Raw genomic sequence first — 24,124 nt, 5'->3', positions numbered from 1 at the left:
AACAGTTTTAAAGCCATAGAAAGAGGAGTATCATAGGTCTTATAGAGTGGGCAATATAATCACGAGATTCAGGACAATAAATGCTCATTAAATGCAAAGAACTTATATAGTAAAATTAAATACAGGACTTTCGTTAAGTAGAAAACTTTACAATTATTTAGAAGATAATCTTTATTTAAAATTTAAAAGAAGTATACCATCAAAGCATACTTCAGAATTTTACAAAAAATCAATGAAATTTGAAGGTTTCGTTAAGTTTTTCTTATATCAAATATTAAAATCTGTAAAGCAATTGCCATAAGAAGCTAATATTATTAATCATATCGAGATATATTCACTACAAGGGTAATCATTTTTACAATGTCCCTATCCCGTATTAAAACAATCCGCTAGTCCGTTTGTAGACTCGCCCAGGAGCGCCTTCAAAGATATTATTCGTTAAGTTTAAAAAATATCACTGAAATCTTAGATATGTTTTTGTATCATAGACTCCATTGATGCATATTAGACTAAGATTGAAAAAGAAACTTGGAATTATTCTTGATCATCTAAGTAAAATAATTTCATTACACATTCGTTAAGTAGTGGAAGACCCAAATTTGAAAATATGCCTTTATTGAATTTTTTATGTCAACAAAATAGTCGGAGAATTACAAAAATAAAATAAAACAAATCCTTAAAATCTTCAAAAGCTTGAAAAAAATCATGGCAAACCCTAAGTCAATTTTTCGTTAAATATTGTATAATCAACACAATGTTTTTAAAGTCTGTCTTTCACAAACTAGAAATAACAAACAGTGGTAAATTATCGAAAGAATATTTATATAAATCCTTTAAATCCTAAGGACTTAAAGAGTATATGGAAAAATTTTAATCAAATTCTTCGTTAAGTTTCGTTTTGTAGAAAAAATTAGAAAAGCAGAGCGAAAATAAAAAAAAGATAAAACAAAACAAATTTTTAATCTACAAACAATTTTTTATAACCATTATGAAATTTTTCGTAAAGTTTTCTAAAGCTCACATAATTTTTTAATGGTATAATTTTGAATCAAAACTAGATTATTGAAAACACAAAATAAGTCCTTTAAATCTTTCATTTCCTTTGAAACTTTAGATAAAAAAACGAAAAGATGAATAGTCTGGGAAAAACATTTTTGGACTATAATCGACAAAAACCCGATTCTTGTAGATGATTTTTAACTATAAGGATGAAGCCCCTGGCAAGTTTCTAAAATTTGAAGTCACTTTCTCATACTTCGATTTAAATTTATATGGGATTTTTTTTGCACTCGCGACCGTTACGCTAAATATCTAAAAATTGAGAAGTTTTTTCGTTTTATAAGATTCCTTACCGCGTCGAGAGATAAATATACTAAATTTTTGTTTAAAAACATTTTTTCCTCGGAGCACTGTGAGCTAAGTCCGAGATCAATTTAGAGAATTGGCTTCAAATAGCTCCATATAAAAAAAGTCAACTTGCAACGTGCTTGATAAGGATGTCACAATCTAGGATACTTTTTGCAGAAGCTAAGTAAACTTCTGAGCTAACATATTTTTCATTAAATCATCGTAAAATTGTTTTGCTGAAAAAGTTATGGTCCGGAGAGAGTTAATCCTTAGATATGAAGTTTGTCAAAATCTTCGTTAAGTTTTATAAAATCTATAAACTCCATTAGCTCTTCTAAAATTTTGTCTTTCATAGAAAAGATAGACAACTAGACTTAAATTTTAAGATAAAAATTAACAAAAAAAGAATTATTTATTGATAAGTAATAATATTCGTTCAGTTTGTTCGTTCAATCTTTATTTAGAATAATTTTGACACATCAAAGTTTATGAACTGTATTACTATTATTACAAAAGGAAAATTAATTAGGGTGAAGTGAGACAATTTTGAGCTATGGAGCTACATTGATATACGATTTCCGCACATATTTCGAAATATTAATTTCACAATCGTTTTTTAAAGCTAAATTACATTACGTTAATGCCCAGTTTTCTTGAATTTCTTTCCCCAGATATAACGGATAATGTAAGGAAAAACAGGAAAAATATAAAAGTATTAATAAATAAAAACATTGTCACGTGATGGAGCAAAACCAAGGTCAGATTCTGAATCAGGGGAGTTGACTCTATCAAACGTACCATGTGAGATCTCCGTTAGCAAAACCGTGTTGCATAGTATTAGCGGTTTTTCCATAGAGGCTCAAGCGGAAAGATAGCAGAAAAATTCCACGGATTTTTCTTTTAAGTAAAATGCTCACCGTATTTCTTTAATTTACGTATTTTTATTACAATTCTTACGCAAATTCTCGATTACCGTATTACCTTATCTCATACTCGGTGGCACTAGGTGAAAATAATGTAAGAAAATTGAAGAAATAAAAGGAAAATTCGATAAACGGTGAACAAAATAAATCTGTAAGAGAAATTAATCGTTCAGTTATTTTTCCTCACCGTTCATCGAATTTTCGTTTTATTTCTTCAGTTTTCTTATATTATTTTCACCTTAGTGTCACTGAGTATGAGATAAGGTAATATGGTTATGGAAAATTTGCGTGAGAATTCACTGAGAAAAAAAAGAGGGTGCGATTAACTTTTCTTCCTCAGAACTTTAACACCTTTTAGGTGTAAAAATATATCAACATTTTTTAATGTTAATTTTACACCTTTTCAAGGGTAAAATTAACATGAAAAAGGTTAACTTTAACCCCTAATACACCTAAAAAGGGTAATATTTACACAGATTTAGGATAAATAATGCAGGGTAAAATTAACATTTCCGGAATGTTATTTTAACTTTTTCGGATTTCTCTCAGTGTTGCAATGAAAATGCGTAAATTAACGAAATACGGTGAGGCTGCGGCGAGCATTTTATTGTCTACACTGGTAAAAATAAAAGGGTCAAATTGACCCTTTTCAAAAGGATGGATCGTATTTGACCCTTTGAAAGGTTCACTTTTGTATCTCTTGAAATTTAGTATGCACATTTATCACGAATAATCATGTTTTATTGTAAACTTATTACTGATATCATATTTCTCTCATCTGAGCGAACACCAAAGATCACTTTTTCATTGTTTTTTTATTCGTTTATTCCAGAATTAAATAGATGTCAAAACCGTGACCCTTTCGAAGGGTACCTGGTGACCCTTTCAAAGAGTCAAATATGATCCATCCTTTGGAAAAGGGTCAATTTGACCCTTTTATTTTTACCAGTGTATGTGATTCTGTCCTAAAGCGGTCGATCGGCTATAGGGGCTATAGGGTAGCTCATTGTCAGCGTTCTTCAAGCTCTTCGTTGAATATTTTTCGTTAAGTTTTCTACAATCTCAATCAAATTATCCCCTACATCGTTTTGCGGTTTAAACGCTGTGTTTCACACAAATCAGACCTTTTAATCAATTTGCCATGTTCGTTAAATTTTCGTCATGTTAGCAAATTGTAATTCCCCCAAAAATTTTCCCATGAAAAATCAGTTTAGCGGAAATTCCTGGTTCCAACTGAATTAAAATCAATGTGGCAATGCCATAGAAAATTGCGATAGTGCAAATTGTTGATGAAATTATTTAGTCGCGCGTCCCTTTTTGGTCACACAACAAATATTTAAAAAAAAAAACTCCTGTTCATCCCAACCCAAATCTCTGGATAATCTAAATGGCCTTTTGCCCAGTAACTTAATGTAGAGCAAAGGCAGTATGTTGTGTTGTGCACTATAATGTCCTAGAATCATGAATTCGTCGTCGTCCAGACAGATCGATACACGGCGAAATGCGACGTTTTCCACGAAAACTTCATTCTGCATCGTACGTTACACACACAAAAGGGAATTTTCTTTCTCATTCCCATTTTCTTGGATTTTTTTCTTTTGTAATGCGAAAAATCTTCTTTTGCAAGAATTTGAGCAAAAGAACTTTCATCGTGAGAGGGTAAAAAAGAAGTAGTACACTTTTCACGCAGCCTTTATAATTGCCCACCAGGGGGCGGTGATGGGAGGGGATAGGTAGGGATTCGAAGGACTAAATTCTTTTTTTTTTTACTGTTGCAAGAGCACAAAGATGGAAAATTCACTTCCATTGTCTTCTGGTGAAGTTAGAAGTTCTCTCCATCTGTGCCTCTCGAAGGGGGTTGAATAATGTCTAGCGGATGATATAACCTCAACCTCCTGGAAAGTTCTCCATGGAGAGGGTTAGGACAATAGGTTATAAGAGAATGAAACAATTAAGTGTCTATGACACTAAAAAAAAAGTCTACTTCAAAGTTACTCTCTCTCTTTTCTCTCTCTCTATCAAATGCATTCGCTCTCTTAAGTTGAGAGAAAAATTGAGCTTTCGCGGGGAATTTTAAATCAATTCCCCTGACATTTATGCAACACACAATACACAAAGCATACACTGTAATCAGGGATGAACTAGGGGAAAGTCACATTCAAGATCAGAAGGAAAATTTTTAGCATTTATGAAAGTGAAAATGCACTTGAATGTTTCTCTGCGTGAAAAAAAATTGCAAATTTCAAGTTTTTGGTGTTCTTTAAATAAATAAAAAGATAGATAAATGATAGAAAAAACATCGACATTTGCAAATAACTCTTAAATATTAGATGTCATTTTCATCTCTTATATATATCTAATTGTTACAAAATTGATGTCTTTTTGGTGTAATATTTTTTATTATTATTTATTTTTTAAATCTATTTGATGTGTATTTAATTCTATGTTGTTTATTTTTTTGTTCAAAATTCTATCAAAATCTATGTTATTAATTTTATTTATATTATTTTTTGTTATTTAAAATTTTTTGTCACCAATTTGTGTTTTTCTGTTTTCAAATTATAATTTCAATTATCAATTTTATTGTCAAGAAGTTGATCTACGTTTTTTGGATATGGCTGTGCTATAATATTTAACAGTATTATTATTCATTATAATATTTGATGAATTTTTTTATATATTTTTTTTACTATATCACATTAGTTTATTCTCTCTCTATCTCTCTCAAATTGATGATTGATTGATTGAATAAAAGAATTGAAAAAAAATGAAATGATTGAAGTATTTTGCCAAAAAAAATATTTTTGTTCTGTTTGTATTTTTAACGCCAAGACGATATCAAATCACTGTGCAAAAAAAACCAAACAACCAAATTTTTTTTAAGCAATAAAAAACAATATGAACCAGCTTTTGTTTACCAGAAAAAATTTTAATTGCATTGACAATTTTTAACTGGAATATTTCATGTTATTTAGTAAAATGTCAAAAAAATAAAGTTGTCAAAAAATAAATGTCAAACTGACAGTTCTTTTGGAAACCTTTGGAAGAAAAAACCTATCAAATGTAAATGTCAAACCTATTGACAGAAAAAAAATTAATAGTCCAGTTAAAAATTCAAACAAAAAACAAATAAAAAATCTGCTTATGTTTATAATTGTAATGAGATTGAATAAATGTGGATTTGGAATGTGAGTCCGGCTCCCAGACAAAAATCGAACCTCAACTTCTTGAATTTGTCGCTTTCAAGTACTTTGAACAAAAGAAAAAAAATGAACAAAGAGTTGAAAAAATAGTAACACACATAAATTAAATTTAAAAATTAAATAAAACTCTTACAAAGTTATTAACATAAATAAAGTATAATTTAGTTGTTTTGTTATTCAATTTTTCCAGATATTTAAATAAACAAAAATTGTTGATTTGTAGCTCTTTTGACTTTACTTTTTTTAATTCCACAATTGCAGTTTTTATTATATTTTTTTTTTAATCAATGAAATTTTTTTTATACCTTCTCTTACTCTGTCTCTCTATTAAAAAAAATTGAGAAGAATATGTTTAAAATTTAAAAAATAAACATCCACTGTATAAAAAACAGTGGACGTAAGTTGTGCACTATTTATTTTAACCTTAAAATATTTATCCATTTTCAAAATTTAGTAAATATCCAATTGCAAAACCCTTTTTAACTTATTATTTAAAAAAAAATAAAAAAAAGTATTTTTAACCTTTCAAAAAATTTAAATAAACATTTTAGAGTAGAAAATATCCTCAGTAATGTAAAATTTTGTTTTTTGGCTATTTTCTCTCAAACTCTTTTATTATTATTTGTTTTCTTTACCATTACATTCTTTTTCTTTATTTTTATTTTTTGTATTTGTTCCTGTCGTAAAGAGTAATTTTAAATTTAAAAAAAAAATATTTCAAAGAGAAAGAGTAAAAAAAAGTTTAGTCCAAAAGACAGAAATTTAGTAACAAAATAAACATAACCTCAAACAAAAATTGATTGAAAGAGAAGAAAATTTTTGCAAATTAACAAACAAACAAAAAAAACGAAGAAGCTCTTTAAATGACAATGCAATGAAAGATGAGAAAAAGAAGTTGATGGATTTTTGTTTGGTTGCAGGAAGCGACGCCGGCGGACGCCCATGTGAGTGGGGGTAATCAGGCGGGTGGCGGCGGGCCAATTTTCCCTTGCATGTATTGCGGTGCCTCGTTTCCCCATCAGAGCAAACTGACGCGTCACATATTGTCACATTCGCTGGAAACGCTCAAGTACCGCGAAACACCGCACCTGCTGCATCCGAGCCACCTGTCCAATCTCCTGCCGCCGCCGCCGCAGCCACATCCCGCCGACCTCGCGTCGCCCACACAGCACTTTTCGGCGGCGGCTGCAGCTGTTGCTGCCGCAGCCGCCGCCTCATCGCGCTCCTCCATGCTCGGTGACAGCCTTGAACCACCCGACGGACTTGCGACACCCATGGAAATTGAATTTGCCGCCGTTGCTGCCGCCGCTGTGGCCGCCTCAAGCTCCGCCGGCGGTACCAGTGGCACCTCTGGCGGCGGCAGCAGTGGCGGCATCAAGTGCGAACAGGGCAATGTGGTACTGTGCAAATTCTGCGGCAAGAGCTTCCCCGATGTCTCAACACTCATCACACATTTGCCAGTTCACACAGGTGATAGGCCATTCAAGTGTGAATTTTGCGGAAAAGCCTTCAAATTGCGCCACCACATGAAGGACCACTGTCGAGTGCACACAGGTACGTTATGTCCATCAAGGCTTTTATTACCATTCCAAATTGACTTCCGAACACACTCCACTCCAGTAATTCCAGAAGTTAGGGGCAAGGGTTACCATTCGATCTACCATGTCCGATCGGAAAAACCATCTTGAAGTGTTAGAATCTTAGAATTAATGAAACGGTACTTTGAGAGACTTTTCAGTTCAAGCTCAAGCTTAAGCTTCGTTCCGTTGCTAAAAATATCGCTAGTTGGAAGAATCTGTTCTAGGTTATGTTGATACAAGGTGAGCCTATCATAACAAACCCCATTACAGAGGAAAACATACTTCTCCGTTTATTGTCCGGCTCCTTGGCCGAGATATTTCCAGCCAGGGAGACCTTGTTACTAGGATGCAATTTAGAACATTAAATGTTTGCAAGAAGTCCCGAAGAAGTGCGTAGATGAGCTGTCAACAGCGGTCCCAACATTCGATCATCAGTATTCCAATGACGTACGAAGGACCGGAAGTTTACCGCAAACTCCATTACAGAAGACGATATACTTCTTCGTCTATAGTCCGGCTCCTTGACCAAAATATTTCCGGCCGGGATGACCTCGTTACTAAAACCCGATTTAGAACATTAAATGACTGCAAGAAGTCCCGTAAATGAGCTGTCAATAGCGGTCCCAACATTCGATTACTAGTATTCCAATGACGTACGAAGAATCAAAAGGTTTACCACAAACGCCATTACAGAGGAAGACATACTTCTCCGTTTATAGTCCGGCTAACTTTTTTTAAATTTTCACTGGAATAGTGCTTGCGAATGAAGATGATGGAAAAAAAGAGCTAATCACGATGAAAATGCACTTTTATACTGGTCTTTTGCGGAAGTCCAAAAACAACAGTACTCCCTTTCCCCTTCGCGCTCTGTCAACATTAATGCCCAAATTCATCGACGATTAATCGACAACCCGACTGGTCATGGCGGGAACAGTGACCTTGTTATTAGGATGCAATTCAGAACATTGAATGACTGCAAGAAGTCCCTAAATGATCTGTCAACAGCCGTCCTAACATTCGATTACTAGTCTTTCGATGACGTACGAAGAACCGAAAGATTTACCACAAACGCCATTTCAAGAGAAAGTATACTTCTCCGTATATAGTCCGGCTCCTTGACCAAGATATTTCCGGCTAGGGAGACCTTGTTACTAAAATCCGATTTAGAACATTAAATGACTGCAAGAAGTCCCGCAGATGAGCTGTCAACAGCGCTCTTAACATTCAATCACTAGTATTCCAATGACGTACGAAGGACCGAAACGTTTACCACAAACCCCATAACGAGGAACGGTATACTTCTCCGTCTATAGTCCGGCTCCTTGACCAAAATATTTTCAGCCAAGGTGATCTTGTTATTAGGATGCAATTTAGAATATTAAAATGACTTCAAGAAGTCCCGTAGATGAGCTACGTACGCAGGACCGGAGGTTCATTTCCTATTACAGGCAAAACTTCTATCACATCATGTTCAAGTTCTTGAAGACTGTGCGACGAAATTGACAGTTTTTAACCCAGTTAACAGACGGTCTAACAGATTGATCTTCATTTTTGTTCGTTTGACATATTCGAAATCTAAGCCATAGACGGATAAGGTTGCTGGTTTCCCGAAAAAGCAAGAAGAAAGTGGTACAACACCTTCTCCTAAAACACTTATTTTTTCACAGTTAAAAATATTTTTGAAAATTCGCATTTGGAACAGATTCTTACCCTGGTACCCGGGTACGGATTTCAGTGAAACCGGGTACCCATCAATTTCAAAATACCCGGCTATTTGGAAACACTACGACTGAGGCAAATGCGCTCTATTTCAGTGAGAGAACATTAGTTACTGCGAACAAATCAGTTCGAAGGAGTTAAAATTGTAGAAACTTTAGTCTTCTATTTTTACCTTCAAACTACCAAGTACCAAGTAGCCTATTCAAAACTAACCTGTTCTAAGTCAATTTGCTTTGTATAAGAATTTGTTGCAGACGACGCGACACATCATGACTCTTCGCGTCGTTTGCTATGATAGCGCGATAATAAGATATGAGTGCGGTGGAATCACCTATCAAGTTCCATCACCTATCAATCTCCAAAAGGGCAATACCCAGCAACGAAAGTTCGATGTTTGTACTATGGTACAAGAAGCTAGCACTGTTCCGAGGATGCTTGTTCGAAATTTTGTTCTGCGTGGGAAAAACAGTACGAGGTACTTTGTTCGCAGTTGGTGGTGAAAATAGAGTGGGGAGTTTTGAATTTAACGGTAATTTTGGATTTTGAATTTTGGATCAACCGCTTTTTTTGAAATTTGAATTAACGACTAGTTCTCCAACGATTTTTCCAATAAAAGCCAATAAATATACTAAATTCAATTTTAATTTAATTGTAATTTTAAAATTCACAGAACAGACGAAGAGTCATAAAATTTACATAGGGTAATTAAAGCTAATTCAAAACCTGCTCTAAATGGAAATTTTTCGCTACTAGAAATGTGGTTTTCTTGTGTGTTTTTCTTGTATTTAAAATGTTTTCAAATTATCTATAAATAATTTTCACTAAACAATAACATTCTAGACGACTCAAGGAGCAAACTTTTGTAATTCTCTTCAGAAAAATATGAACTTAATGTGTTGAATCTTCTATCAAAGTTAAAGCGTCTAGAAATGATTTTGAATTAGAACATTTACCTTTGATGACAGCTTAAATGTATTTTTTTATTGTAAGGGCAGAATCACATAAGTGACAATAAAATGCTCGTTCTAGCCTCACCGTATTTCGTTAATTTACGCATTTTTATTGCAATTCTTATGCAAATTTTCGGTTACAGTATTACCTTATGTCATACTCGGTGGCATTAGGTTAAAATAATATAAGAAAATTGAAGAAATAAAACAAAAATCCGATAAACGGTGAGCAAAAAAAACTGTACGGTGAATTTCTCTTAGTTTTTTTTGCTCACTGTTTATTGAATTTTTGCTTTATTTCTTAAATTCTTTTCATATTATTTTTATTTAGTGCTACCGAATATGAGATAAGGTAATACCGTAACCGAGAATTTACGTAAGAATTGCAATGAAAATCCGTAAATTAACGAAATACGGTGAGTATTTTACTGACAATGTGATTCTGCCCTAAATCTGACAACTTTTTTTTATTCTTAACAAAATTAACTTTGGACTTTAAGCTGCCTTTATCTTAAAATTAAACAAATTTTAACTAATATTGAGAGAAACTTGACGGGAGCCTGATTATCTGCGGATATTCCTCGTAGGCTTCTGTTTCAAAGGTTGCAGAATCCACCGAACCGACAGTGTTCATAGAAACCATATCCAGAATTTGTATGGTCGATGGGTTTGCTGCAATCTCTGAACCAATGGTGGCCGTGGGAGTCGTATTCTCAATTTGTGTGCTCGATGAAGGACTCGCAATTTTTTGTGCTCGCCTCAATCTTTGACGCCTTTTTGCCTGTTGTTTCTCTACTTGGTTTCTCAGCTGTGATCTATTCAGCCCCATTACCTCTGAAAATATAATACAAATTTATTGTGAGTATAATTAAAAAAATATCCACCTAAATCATAAAAACAATACCCGCACTATATTTAAATATGTGAAAATCAAATAGATTTTCCCTCTTGCCACGTCCCGTCACGTTCACCTTGTCAATGACCTCCAGACTAGCGATTTTTCCTAAGAAATTTTCGTCGCCTTTTTTTAATTGCCGTCGGAGTTCCGTTTCCTGTTAGAAAAAAGTATTATCAGGTTAACAAGTTTTTAAAATACTTTCTCAGTAGTAAAAAAAAAAAGATATGGCTTTGCGGAATACTTGAACTGACGAGATAGAGCGATCCGAGCTATCCGTGTAGACGCCATTATAAGGATTAAATTCTTTCTCAAATAGGAATACAATTCTTAATTAGAAAATTGTTTAAGTGCGCAAATAAAAAGAGCTAAATAAGCAAATAAAAAGGGATATTTGAGAAAAATAAATCAATTACGATTACTTGAGCAATACATTACCGATTGAGACATAGCCGGGTTTGAAATCTTAATGCCTTTCCAAAAAATCCGAATTTAAGCTAATTTTTTGAAAAAAAATTGCCCTGCCTTTGACCTTCAATAATTCAAAATTTCGAACTTTTCGGTCTGTTTGGACGAAATGTTCGACTGAATTACCTCTAAAGCATATCGTGAAAGTGGTTGTTCGCTTGGTATACGTAATCTCAAGAATTTTTTGTGTTTATGCACAGAGAGCGACAATCAGGACTATTAATTCCCAACCCACAAATTTAACCCAAATGGAGACAGGAAAAAATCCTGCCTCCACCCAGGCTTGAACTGGGTACCTTTCGCAATCTAGGCGAATGCTCTACTAACTGAGCTATGGTGGCACTGACTCTGATTGTCTTTGTCACTGATCTTAACCAATTGCCAAGTGCACTTCAACTTCTGAAACATATTCGATATCATTGGAAAAGTTCGGAACAATGTGCTTTATATAAAATTGAAAGAAAAACAATGGCTAGGACAGAAAATATGTTTAGAAAATTATATTTCCATATCTCAATATTTGACCGGAAGGCTGTAGTAGTAAAATTGAAAAAAAAAAATAAATATTTTAAAAAGGAAATTTGCATTAAATGTGAGTATTTCAAATTTACTCTAACATTAAACTTGTTGTTATAAGATTAAATCGTCGCTGTGATATTTTATATCTGAAGAATCTATAAATTCCAGTCTTAATATTTTAATCAAAATAACCGAACTTACCACTGCTGCTTTAGTGCCAGGATTTTCCATTTTTTGCTCCAGTTCCATTAAGTCTTCCATAGATTGTATAGGAAAGTATTTTTTGGTTCCCTCGATATACTTGTTGAGGAGATTAAGTTGGACATTTACTCGTCCCTGTTTATCGCTCATTTCTGTAAAAAAATATTCAAAATATTTTAAATTTGTTGTATTTGACATGATTTTTTTTTTAATATTACTTACTCTCGAATGACTCCTTCATCTCTTTATTTTCAGCCAACAGCTCTGAAAATAAGTATAAAAATTGGATTTTGAGATTTAAGATTTTATTATGTTTTTTCTATTTTTCTTTTTTTTAATAATGTATTTATTACTTACTCTCAAATGCCTCCTTCATCTTTATATTTTCAGCCAACACCTCTGAAAATAAATATAAAAATTGGATTTTGAGATTTAAGATTTTATTATGTTTTTTTCTATTGTTCTTTTTTATAATAATGTATATCAAAATTATTTTTTTATTTGTTTAAATATATTTTTATAAATTATATATTTAATAATATAAAATTGAATATAATTTAAAAAATTAATATTTATTAGTTGGATAAATTGTATATATTATTAATTACTTATTATTTTATTTATATTACTTAATATTACTATTGATTTATTTAGAAACTAACAATATTTTATTTACTATAATCACTAATACTTACGTTTATTCTCCTCTCTCAAATCATCTACCGTCTTCTGGACCTTTTTGATAGCCTCTGTAAAATAAATTTCTCAAATTAAAAATCTGTCAAAACTTTGTAAGCTTGATTTTTTTTACATATGAAAATGGTACAAAAATAAATAGCTTTCTTTGACATCGAGTGACCAAAGTTTTAAAAAAAATGCCCTAAGTATGTAATGACGTGGAAATAAAAAACGGTATAAGATATATTTCACATGGTAGAATTGACTTTATCGCATGTTTGAATTCTGCTCAACGTACAATAAAAATGTTGTTTTGTAAATACGCTCTTGACATTGCAATGAGAGCGAATGAAACAGATATCAAGTCATGTCGCTCTCTCTCATATGAAATTAAGAAATCCCGTTTACAAACATAACTAATTATTCGCTGCGCATCAATTATTTCGATAATAAAAATTTAAAAACATTTTGACATTTTAATTAACTCATTTGAACAATGTACTAGAAATACTGGACACAGAATGTTAATATTAAATAAATGATTCCTTTTGGAGCAATAGACGATTTTTAAGAAAAAATCTATCGGATAGCCCTTATCATAACTTTTAATTTCATTAATTTCAAATTATCTACTTCAATTCATTACAAACTTTATTTATTGTAATTATCTGAAAACGGACTTTCTCAACCAGAACTCAAACCAAGAAAAATATGGAAGTTACATTTGAAGATATACGGCAGTTTGTGAAACTTTCCATTTGTCACACTACAAACAAAACTTTGCATGGCTTTCCGCGAAACGAGAAAAGAATAACAAAATGAATTTATACCTTTATCGATTTTTTCCACGTCATTGACTAACTAACGTAAATAAAAATAAAAAATAAATTAAAAAAAATGTATAATTAGCGATTATAATATAGTATGTAATAGATGTGAATGAGTTAAGTACATACCTAATACGGCTGAATCTTGGACCTTGTGCATCATGTGGGCTTTGTTGCTGATAAGTAATATTAAAAAGATACAACTAATATACGCTTACACAATTTCATTAGCGTAATGCCCAACGCACAATAAATTTTGTTTTGTAAATATGTTTTTGACATTTCAATGGGAATGAGTGAGATGTAGATCTAGTCATCTCGCTCGCTTTCATAGAAAATTTTCAAAACATATTTACAAACAAAAGTTATTGTGAGCTGGGCATAAGACATATTTTAAAACAAATTCGAGAAACAAAATATTAGTACTTATTTTTAGGTTTATTAAAAATTTTAAATTGCGGCCGTCGCCGTCTAAGCGTTGATGACCAGTCTCAAGGGTAAAAACGACGGAAAACCCTATCACTGACTGTATGAGCATGTGTTTTCTTTCTTTTTTAAAGTGTTTTTTTTTACAATCATTACAAGTTTTAAGGTTCAGAACATTATAATATTTTTAACTTTAATAGTTTATCTTTAGAGTCGAGTCAGTAAGGGAGACCGGGGCAGAATTAGCTTGGGGTAGAATTGGACAGTTGTTATAGTTTACCTTAAGAAGAATATTCCGCAAATCATGATTTATTAAAATTAAGTATTTCCTCTTCTTAAAATATTTAATAACATGATTCAAACAATTTTTTGACAAATTATACGCAAATAAAAAAAATCATTGGGTAGATAATTTTGCTCCGGTCCCTATAAATCTATTATTTTAAATATTTACAAATATTTACAATATGTTCATAGAGCTTATTTAATTTTTTTTAATTAATAAGATCTAAAATATTCTATTTACAAGTATTTATAAAATAAATAGGACTAGGATAATCAAGTAATGTAAAGTATGCCCGACTCGACTAACTCTTGGCTCAACCACCCTCAAGTCGACAGGTGGAAATTAGGAATTAACTCACAATTCAATAATTTTCAATTAACATAAGTAGTAGGGTCAATTATTTCATGAATAATACGAATCAGTTGAAATTTCATAGAAATTGAGCACAAGAGTGAAAAAAATTTAAAAAGCCGAAGGTGAAAGTATTTTAATTGTTATTCATGAACTGTAGAAAGAGCCAAATTAAATCCATGATTTTAGTATTGTGGTAAGTAAAAATAGGTGGTCAAGTAGAGGAACCCCAGGTGGTCGAGTAAAGACATTTGTTATTAAAGTGGCAAAGTAGGAAAACACTTCGCATTTTTGAAACAGTTAAGATTAAATAAAGTTCACAATCGGATAGATAAAATCTATTCTATAGCTTTAGGTAAAATTCCTATAAAAAAATCAAATTATAACTGCCTTATTTAATAAATTTTTCCGAAAAACTTTCGTAAAGTAGACAGCACAGGGTACTTTATCTTAGACTCTCAAAATCACAAAATTATCACCTCATATCATACATACATCTTCCAGCATATCATACATAATATCTTTCATCCAAGGTTTCTAAGGTATGACACTTGCTATGTTGTCGATATGGTTATCATAGAGCCATTAAACTTCTGAGTTTACTAGCTGTTTTAGTTTTATAGAGCGAAGTAGTGAATTGACTCAATTAGCGTTTTATTTTTTGTCTTGATATTTTAAAGATTTTTTTATAACGATTATAGCCAAAAATTAAATTATTTATCATCAAATACCACAAATATTTTGCAGAAAATACAGGAATTATTTTTATTTCAACTTTCCTTCTTTTTTAAAGGAAGAAAATGGGTAATTTAACCCATTCAGTCAATATATTAGAAATATGTACTTCATATGGAATATTTTTAAGATACAATTAATTTCTAACAAATTAATAGATGAATTTTCTGAAATGAATTTTTTTTATCTATTATAAGGGCGCGAGGAGTCACTGAATTTAAATTCTTCATATTAATATACTACAAACTCCATTGATTTATGCAAAGTAACTATCCAATAAAAAATGACAACCAAAATTCAAATCAGGAGAGGAAAAAGGTCAATTTTAACAAATTCGCCGGAATGTCAAATATTCCATCTGCCACTTTGAGCAAAAATTTTGCAGGATTTTTCACGAAGCAAAAAAAGAACAACGAAATTAATTTCCATTTGTGTCAGGCTATTTTATCCTATATAATTGATGAACTAAAGTAACTAAAAATCAATTCCCGAATCCTCACTGTAATTTTGATATTAATAAATTATTCAAAATCATCTATATTTTGATCAATATTGTATTCAATAGGTATGAATGGGTTAATAGAAAATATAGGCTCTGATGATATTAAAAAAAATAACGAAAAAATTAAATGACAATATACGAAAATTGATTTGAAGATTTTCTTAAATGAACTTCAGAAGACAGGAAACTTTACACTCGATTTTCATAGCTAGTGTCATGTCACCTCCAGGTTTCCTCATATCATGCATCTCATTCATTTCTTATTTTGTGCAACAAACTTACAATAACATAATCACTCGCATACGGCAATCTCATGCACTTATGTGTTATCTCATTCAGCTCGAAAACTTCAAACACATCACTCATATCACACACCAACATCACTCCTACTTTCATTGAGCTTATTGGATAATCAAAGAAGGGTTGTGGATTTGCATATCTCTTCACAACAACAACGTTTCGACCAGCTCTCTTCACAAAACCGAAAATCTTTGCTGGTATTTTCTCATTAATTAAACAAAAATTGTCGCGCTCATTTACTTTAAAGTTAAAATTATTAAAAGCACCGGTGCTATATGCGAATCCACAACCCAAAAACCTTTCTATTTTAACGCTTCCTGAGAAATTTTGTGGATGATTCTCGTCATTACTTGAATTTGCAATCCTTTGCTCTGCGAGGCGATTGCTTATTTGGGCCAAAACATTCTGCTTCTTCTTAACGAATTTTTTAATTTCTTGAAGGAAATTTTCAAATTTATACGCGGAAAATGTGTTTAGGCTCCCAAATGTTTGAACGTTTGTGCCCAAATGAAGAAGCATGTGAACATTATATGTAAGTGAATCTGGCCCGTAAAAGTTGGAATAATCTTTTACAAAAACATTTAAGCAATTTTGGGCAAAATTAATTTGATTTATGTCAGGTTGATTCACTGACAGAAGCCTCATTGCACAATAAAAAAGAAGAAAATGGAAGTATTGAGCCTGTGGGAAATATTTTTGTGCAATGAGGAAACCAAGATAACGGTCAAAAAGTCGAAATTCCGTAGCTTTGAATTGCTTTACTTCATCAAAGCCTCTTGGTTTTCGGTTGAAATCATTTGTTACAAAAGTTCCCAGGGATACATACATACTGCTCATTTCCCTTTTTCTCGCACCATACACGTGGAAATTCACACATCGCCCTTTCACTCCAAGCACTCTTTCGAGGAGCCTTTTTGTGACGCCCAAATCACAAACATGCATTGGGTCAACAGCAATTTGTGTGACCGAATCAAAATCATTAATTTTTTCCAACCCAGATGGAGTATTGGAATGGTGGCGATTTGGATTTGAACGTGCACGAAAAGACTCGTCTGTATACAATTGACCACTTACATTCGCGAAAACGGTTACACCATTTATTTTCTTTCCGACTTGATCACAATTAGGGCATCCTTCAAATGCTCCATGGCCTTTAATGTTCATTACAAATGCTTTTGCGGGTGCGTCACAAATGATCGCGCGAATTTTAAAGGGCTTGAGGATGTTCTTTTCCGTCACATACACACCACCTTGCACCGTCAATTCATTCACTTCATTCACAAAATCATACAAATATTCATCCACATTTGACGGCTTAGAAGATCCTGCCCATAGGCCAACGACGAAAGGAGACACGTTTGTCAATTTTGGAAAGGATGCCAGAATTGGCCACACACTTAATTTCGAGCTCTTACTCAATGGCAATCCATCAATCCCAAAGTCAAGCTCCACTATCTCAAGATTTGCTACAAACGAATCGTGGGGAAATTTCTTCAAAGTATCTTGCAAACCAAAATGAATATATTCACCAGGATTGCAAGCTCGCGCCTGAATTTTATTACGTGGAGTTTTCAATAGAGTTTCTTTTCTCTTGGGAAGGTTTGGATGGCCATTGGTTCTCAAGACATTCAATAAGACATTCACATCTGCAACTGAAAAGTTTCTTTCAACGACCATGCAAGCCAAATCCTTTCTAAGTTTCTCATCTTTATCTTCATAATCATTATCACTCTCTGACTCCTCACTCATGATACCTCCATCTTCAGCATTATGCTCACCATCACTCTCCCATTCGATTTCAGATTCATTTTCACTTTCTTCATCTACCACATCACAAAAATTCTCATTCGCTCCGCCTATGCCTACCAATTCCACCCTTGCATCGTTCATATTATCCGTATTATCTCCAATGTTATTGCGACCGATATCTACATCTACATCCATACTCCCATCACGCTCGTCATGAATCATTCTGTAATATCTGCTCGAAGAACATCCAAACATTTCGACATTCGACGCCATGGCTGAAAATATCATTGACAACAAACAGGAAAATGAGGATAGGAAGTTCATCTTGCCGTGGTGCTGCCTGTACATATTTATTAATATTGCACATAATGAATAAAAACCTCCCTTACTTGTACTATGATTTATTTCAATATGCTTAATATTCATATTTTTTCATAATGTATCACACCTTCGTTGCAATAGAGGAAATATATGTAAAGTAAAGCGTGTCCACGAAAAATTTTCCCAATCATTTGACATGACGTTACACGCAGCAAAACTTTGGAGTTTTTTCTCGTATTCGTTTCAACCAAATTTAATTAACTTTTTTTTATTTTAAGTAATTGCAAAAATATGAAGAATATTCGAAGAATAAAAGTTGACATTCATTTTAAGAATCCCCAAATGCGAATTATGCTAAAATCGCCAAATTGACCGGGAAGTACCGCTCTACCGTTACCGTCCGACAGATTGTAGTTCGTTTCAAGGAACTCAAAGCTACAGCTTAGAAGCTAGGAAGTGACCCAAAGCCTGAGATTAAATACAAGAGAATAGAAAAAATTGCTTGAGCTTATCCAGAAGCAATAGAATCTTTCCGTGCGATGGTAAAATTTCAGAACATTCACGGCAGTCGCCTTTTAGTTTAAGCTGAAATTCATGAAATTTCATGAAACTATCATAGCACTTCGAGATGCTGGCAAATAGATGGGAATATCTTGAGGCTTGAACCATAAAAGCAAGAAGAGGAATAATTTGATAACCTATAAAGCTTAGGTTACTTCTCATCAAACCTACAAGTGCTGAAACAACGTGGTAGAAACTCAATGATCATATCCTTAAAGTTTTTCAAGGCTGCTTTTAGATGATCGGCGAAAGCGTAGTTTAAGGTGATTTCAATTAACGTGTGGGTGTCACTAGCAAATTCCGGTACAAGTACGACAAACTCCCGAACATCGCAGGACTAAATTTTCACAACGGAAAAGATGAACAAAGATATCGACTTTAAATAACACGTCCAGAAGTGATATCTCCCTCTCTCCAACATAATGAGATCCCCTACTATTTTAACCTGATTTGGCATCATGTGATTGTGTAAAAGCCACCCTATTGGATTGGCTCAGCAAGACCTCTGCAATATGCGAAAATTATATTTAAAGGTAGTTATTCAGATAGTCTGTGCGATTGAGAAATCCGTGAAAGTTTGAAATCCGAAAGGCTGAAGACTTGCCAGATTGACTTGTCGAATTTTAAGAGGCTACGGAAAAATTTGTTTCGAAACCGTGAAGATGGACTTGTCAAATTCCTAATGATAGGAATTAAGAAGGTGATGTGAGAATTCAGCGCGAAGTCATCGGAAAAAAAACAAACCTAGGAAAAAACCTAAATAGATCCCAACAAAAAAAATATTTTTGTGTAACACACACCAGACACAGAGCCACACACACACGAGAGCTAATGTTTGAGAACCATTCTTTAGATGTGAAGAAAAATTTTGTACACGCTTCACTTTGCTTCAAATAAAAATTTGGAGTCCTACAAAGGGGCTACCGAAACACTGATACACGAAATACTAATAAACTATTTTCTGAATTTAATTAAAAAATAAATAAAAGGAAATTTTTCACCGAAAAAACTTTAAAAGCCTACACATCATATTACCACTCCCGGACGAAGAACACATGACAACTAAAAAACTATTTGTTATACATATCTGATTAAAAAACTTGAAAGGATTTGTTTTAATTATTTTTTTAAGGCCTTAAACTCACATTTATCCTGTGAGAGGAAATACTATGCAATCACTGGAGATTAAAATTTTGAGACCCCAATGACACTCCCGGACGAAATCTGTTTATTACACTTGCTTGAAAAAGGCTTGAAAGGATTTTTATTAACAAAAAATCCTTTTATACATCCTTTTTACATCCTTTTTTTAGTCCTTACTAAAAATCATATTTATCATGAGAGAGGAAATACTATGCAATCGTAAATTTAAATTTTGGGATTCCAACGACACTGCCGAACGAAGTACTAACCTAACAACTAAAAATCTGTTTGTTGCACTTGCTTAAAAAAAGGCTTGAAAGGATTTTTATTATTAAAAATCCTTTCAATACCTAAAACTCATATTTATCCTGAGAGAGGAAATACTATGTAATCGCTGTAAATTTAAATTTTGGGACCCCAATGACATATACATGACAAGTTTGTACATATACATATACATGACAAGTTCCCAGGACCTAACAGACCCTACCACTATGCATTAGAGGACACATTTTTGAAGCCCCAATTTGAATCAGGAGCCTCGAAATTTCACTCCCGGAACAATCATGCGTGAGACATGAATGGATTCCTTCCTATTTTCACTTGAAAATAATTAAAAGTAAAAACAATTATCAAAATCCCTTCCCAGGACCTAATAGACCCTACCACTATGCATTAGAGGACACATTTTTGAAGCCCCAATTTGAATCAGGAGCCTCGAAATTTCATTCCCGGAACAATCATGCGTGAGACATGAATGGATTCCTTCCTATTTTCACTTGAAAATAATTAAAAGTAAAAACAATTATCAAAATCCTTTCCCAGGACCTAATAGACACTACCACTATGCATTAGAGGACACATTTTTGAAGCCCCAATTTGAATCAGGAGCCTCGAAATTTCATTCCCGGAACAATCATGCGTGAGACATGAATGGATTCCTTCCTATTTTCACTTGAAAATAATTAAAAGTAAAAACAATTATCAAAATCCTTTCCCAGGACCTAATAGACCCTACCACTATGCATTAGAGGACACATTTTTGAAGCCCCAATTTGAATCAGGAGCCTCGAAATTTCATTCCCGGAACAATCATGCGTGAGACATGAATGGATTCCTTCCTATTTTCACTTGAAAATAATTAAAAGTAAAAACAATTATCAAAATCCTTTCCCAGGACCTAATAGACCCTACCACTATGCATTAGAGGACACATTTTTGAAGCCCCAATTTGAATCAGGAGCCTCGAAATTTCATTCCCGGAACAATCATGCGTGAGACATGAATGGATTCCTTCCTATTTTCACTTGAAAATAATTAAAAGTAAAAACAATTATCAAAATCCTTTCCCAGGACCTAATAGACACTACCACTATGCATTAGAGGACACATTTTTGAAGCCCCAATTTGAATCAGGAGCCTCGAAATTTCATTCCCGGAACAATCATGCGTGAGACATGAATGGATTCCTTCCTATTTTCACTTGAAAATAATTAAAAGTAAAAACAATTATCAAAATCCTTTCCCAGGACCTAATAGACACTACCACTATGCATTAGAGGACACATTTTTGAAGCCCCAATTTGAATCAGGAGCCTCGAAATTTCATTCCCGGAACAATCATGCGTGAGACATGAATGGATTTCTTCCTATTTTCACTTGAAAATAATTAAAAGTAAAAATAATTATCAAAATCCTTTCCCAGAATCTAACAGACACTACAACTATGGATTAGAGGATACATTTTTCAAGCTTTAAATTTAACTCTGGGGAGGAACGAAAAGCAACAAAAAAAAATATGTAGGAAGGTGACGCCATTTTTGGAGGTTAACAATAATATTTCTTCATTTATCTAACAAAAAATACCGCACTTTCACATTTTAAATAAATGAATTACTCACCTGAACTTTACTTCCTGCTTGCACTGGGGAAAAATAAAGAAAAACACGCGAGAACACTGACTAGAGAGGATCACAAAGCACACTCACCCGCCACAGGAAAAAACTGGGAAAAAGTGACGGTTTATCAACTACGGAGAAACCCCGAACAAAGTACCTCGTACTGTTTTTCTCACGCCGAACAAAATTTCGAACAAGCGTCCTTGGAACAGTGCTAGCTTCTTGTACCATAGTACAAACACCGAACTTTTGTGGGGAAATACAGTAGCGCTACAGAAATTGGTGGCCACCGCTCTGAACTAAAAGGAAGTTATCATGGTGGCCACCACGCTCCGAACAAATTGGGAGGCCGCCACCGTCGCGGCCTTTCGAACCCCAAACTCTTTCGTGGCTGGGTACGAACTACACGTTTTTGATCTTCGAAAGCATTTTCGAACATACCCAGCAACGAAAAAGTTCGTAATCCAAAAAAATATGACCGTTGTGACCTCATATTTCATCAGATTATAGTGATTAAAAAAAGAACTTGTACTACAACGTCCTTCGTTCTATGTTTTCTCTTGATGGTTATTCAACCATCATGATGAACAGAAATGGGGACGATACCTTCATACGATAGTATAGTATCTTTCCCAAGTTTGATTTTCTTAGTATTTTCTATTTGTCCAACCCTGCCTTACAATTTAAAAGATACTTCGACTTACCATTAAGTTGTAGAACTAGTCCGATTTATTTGAAAGACTTCACTTGACTAATACAATGCTTAGGAAATTGTTTGACCATATTCTGCAATAAAAAGAAAACACAGGAAAAATTAATATTTCACTCGTTATACCGGACAATTCATAGCGGACTTGGTCCTTAGTTTAGCCTAACATCTAAAGGAACTTTTTTATTAAAGGGAAAAAATGTCATAATGTTTGTTACAACAACTTGCACTACAGACATCTCCAGTCTGTAAAAAAAAATTGTGAATTTTTTCTGGAATTTTCCGTGTAAGCGTTTTTGAGACTATTCTTATTGTTTGTAAATCTTTTCAAAAAATTGTCCGAAATTTGATTCAAAAATGTATTTGTAGACCTGAGGAAGGAGGAAATCTGCTTCCGAAACGGCGTACTGAGAAAATGAAGACGTTTTAGGACTTTACTGGAAAATGCGTCGTGTAATTTTTTTCATTTTTGAATATGTTTGAGAGATTACCCAGGTGAATATTTTGTCCTTAGACGAAAATACCGTTGAATCATTCCTAATAATGGTTTTTCAACGTCAAAGGTTAAAAAGACACTAGAGAGTGCATTTATCAGACGAATGGGGTCATGTTTGTGCTAGTTGGAAAGGTTTTGGAATTTCCGACGAAACTGCACCGGTTCCATTTGGTTGTAAACCGGTAATGAACCGATAAGTAATTTTTGTCCGAAAATCGGAGTAACTCTGAGTCTGCAAGAGCGATCACATGGTTTCCGAAAATTCCTTATATTATGTGAAATCAATTTTATTACTCTTAAAACAATTTTGGGGCGATTTTTTGAGTGATTTACAAATCGGTTTAAATCGGTTGAGAACCGGTAAACGGTAAGATGTGGAAGTACTTTTGAGGGATAGCATCTAAGTCACGAGATTGAGCACTTCGCAAAACCTAGGACACTTTGCTATCCCTTTTAAATTATAATTGTTCTATATCTCGACAGAGAGGATTATCTGTACTACGGACTTCAGACCTGAGGCTAAGGTCCTTGACACATTTACGACTTAAGCCTAGAGATGGGTTAGTGGAAAATGATAGAAATGTAGTTTAATCATTATTTCCAATATAATTACACTAAGCCGTCTCTCGGCTAATCCTCAGGTATGTCAAGGCCCTAAGACCGTCTTCAGACTAGAGGTTTAGCCCAGTTCCGGAGGGTCTCAAAACCTTAAACAGCAACCGATTTTATTGATTTTTCAAAGTGCAATAGGTCATTTGCCCTTAATAATCCAAACCTAAGTCAAAATGTTCCAAAAAATCTTGACTGATAGGAAATTAGAGAAGTTAAGCCATATTGCTAAGCTTTAGGTCTGAAGCTCGTATAAGCCAAATAACTTAAATCCTCTAATTCCTTATCAGGCAAGACTTTTTAGAAAATTCTTGCATAGGATTGGATATGAAGGGAAAATTAACTTATTATTATGGCGTTATCACACTTGCACATTAAAATTTTAATGTGATTCACATTAATTGTCGCTTGTGAGCGTTCAAATATGTTATTTGTATCTTTGAGTCACTTTATATTTGGGGTTCTTCTATTTATTGATAAAAGAAGTGGACTTGGCCTGCAAAAATAAGTTTAAATTTACCTAAAGCATAAATATTTTTCACATTAAAAAATTAAAGAGAAAATCGCATTAATTTTTCGCATTAATACTATAAATCAATTTATATCAAATTTTGCGGGCCAAGTCTACCTTTTTATCAACAAATAGATCAAATTTTGAATTTTAAAATGATTCAAACACACAAATTACACATTTGGACTCTCACCAGTGACAATTAATGTGAATCATA

At 33.3% G+C, this 24,124-nt stretch overlaps 2 protein-coding genes across 9 annotated transcripts in view; one reads left to right on the top strand and one right to left on the bottom strand.

Annotated features, from left to right (window-relative positions):
* LOC129806456 (uncharacterized) overlaps nt 1-24,124 on the top strand; it is a 220,125-nt gene that overhangs the window by 160,865 nt on the left and 35,136 nt on the right. The gene's annotated exons all lie outside the window — the stretch shown is intronic.
* LOC129806458 (uncharacterized) lies at nt 9,399-13,493 on the bottom strand. The gene is made up of 7 exons (XM_055855060.1): nt 13,440-13,493; nt 12,501-12,554; nt 12,163-12,204; nt 12,028-12,069; nt 11,806-11,957; nt 10,627-10,774; nt 9,399-10,556 (listed from the first exon to the last, which is right to left on the bottom strand). Exons 1-7 carry the CDS (start codon nt 13,471-13,473, stop codon nt 10,255-10,257), a joined length of 774 nt encoding a protein of 257 aa, XP_055711035.1. The 5' UTR covers nt 13,474-13,493; the 3' UTR covers nt 9,399-10,254.

The sequence above is a fragment of the Phlebotomus papatasi genome, chromosome 3, assembly GCF_024763615.1.
Source record: "Phlebotomus papatasi isolate M1 chromosome 3, Ppap_2.1, whole genome shotgun sequence".
NCBI classification, from domain to species: Eukaryota; Metazoa; Arthropoda; class Insecta; order Diptera; family Psychodidae; genus Phlebotomus; species Phlebotomus papatasi.
This window is presented reverse-complemented; position numbering and strand designations above follow the sequence as displayed.

Bases quoted from the DNA above. Each gene is read 5' to 3' on its own strand.
- LOC129806458 (XM_055855060.1), bottom strand. From the start codon at position 13,473: ATGATGCACAAGGTCCAAGATTCAGCCGTATTAG. The intron at 12,555-13,439 runs GTATGTACTTAA...TTTATTTTACAG, and splicing joins CCAAGATTCAGCCGTATTAG to AGGCTATCAAAAAGGTCCAG. The intron at 10,775-11,805 runs GTAAGTTCGGTT...TTTTTCTAACAG, and splicing joins CTGGCACTAAAGCAGCAGTG to GAAACGGAACTCCGACGGCA.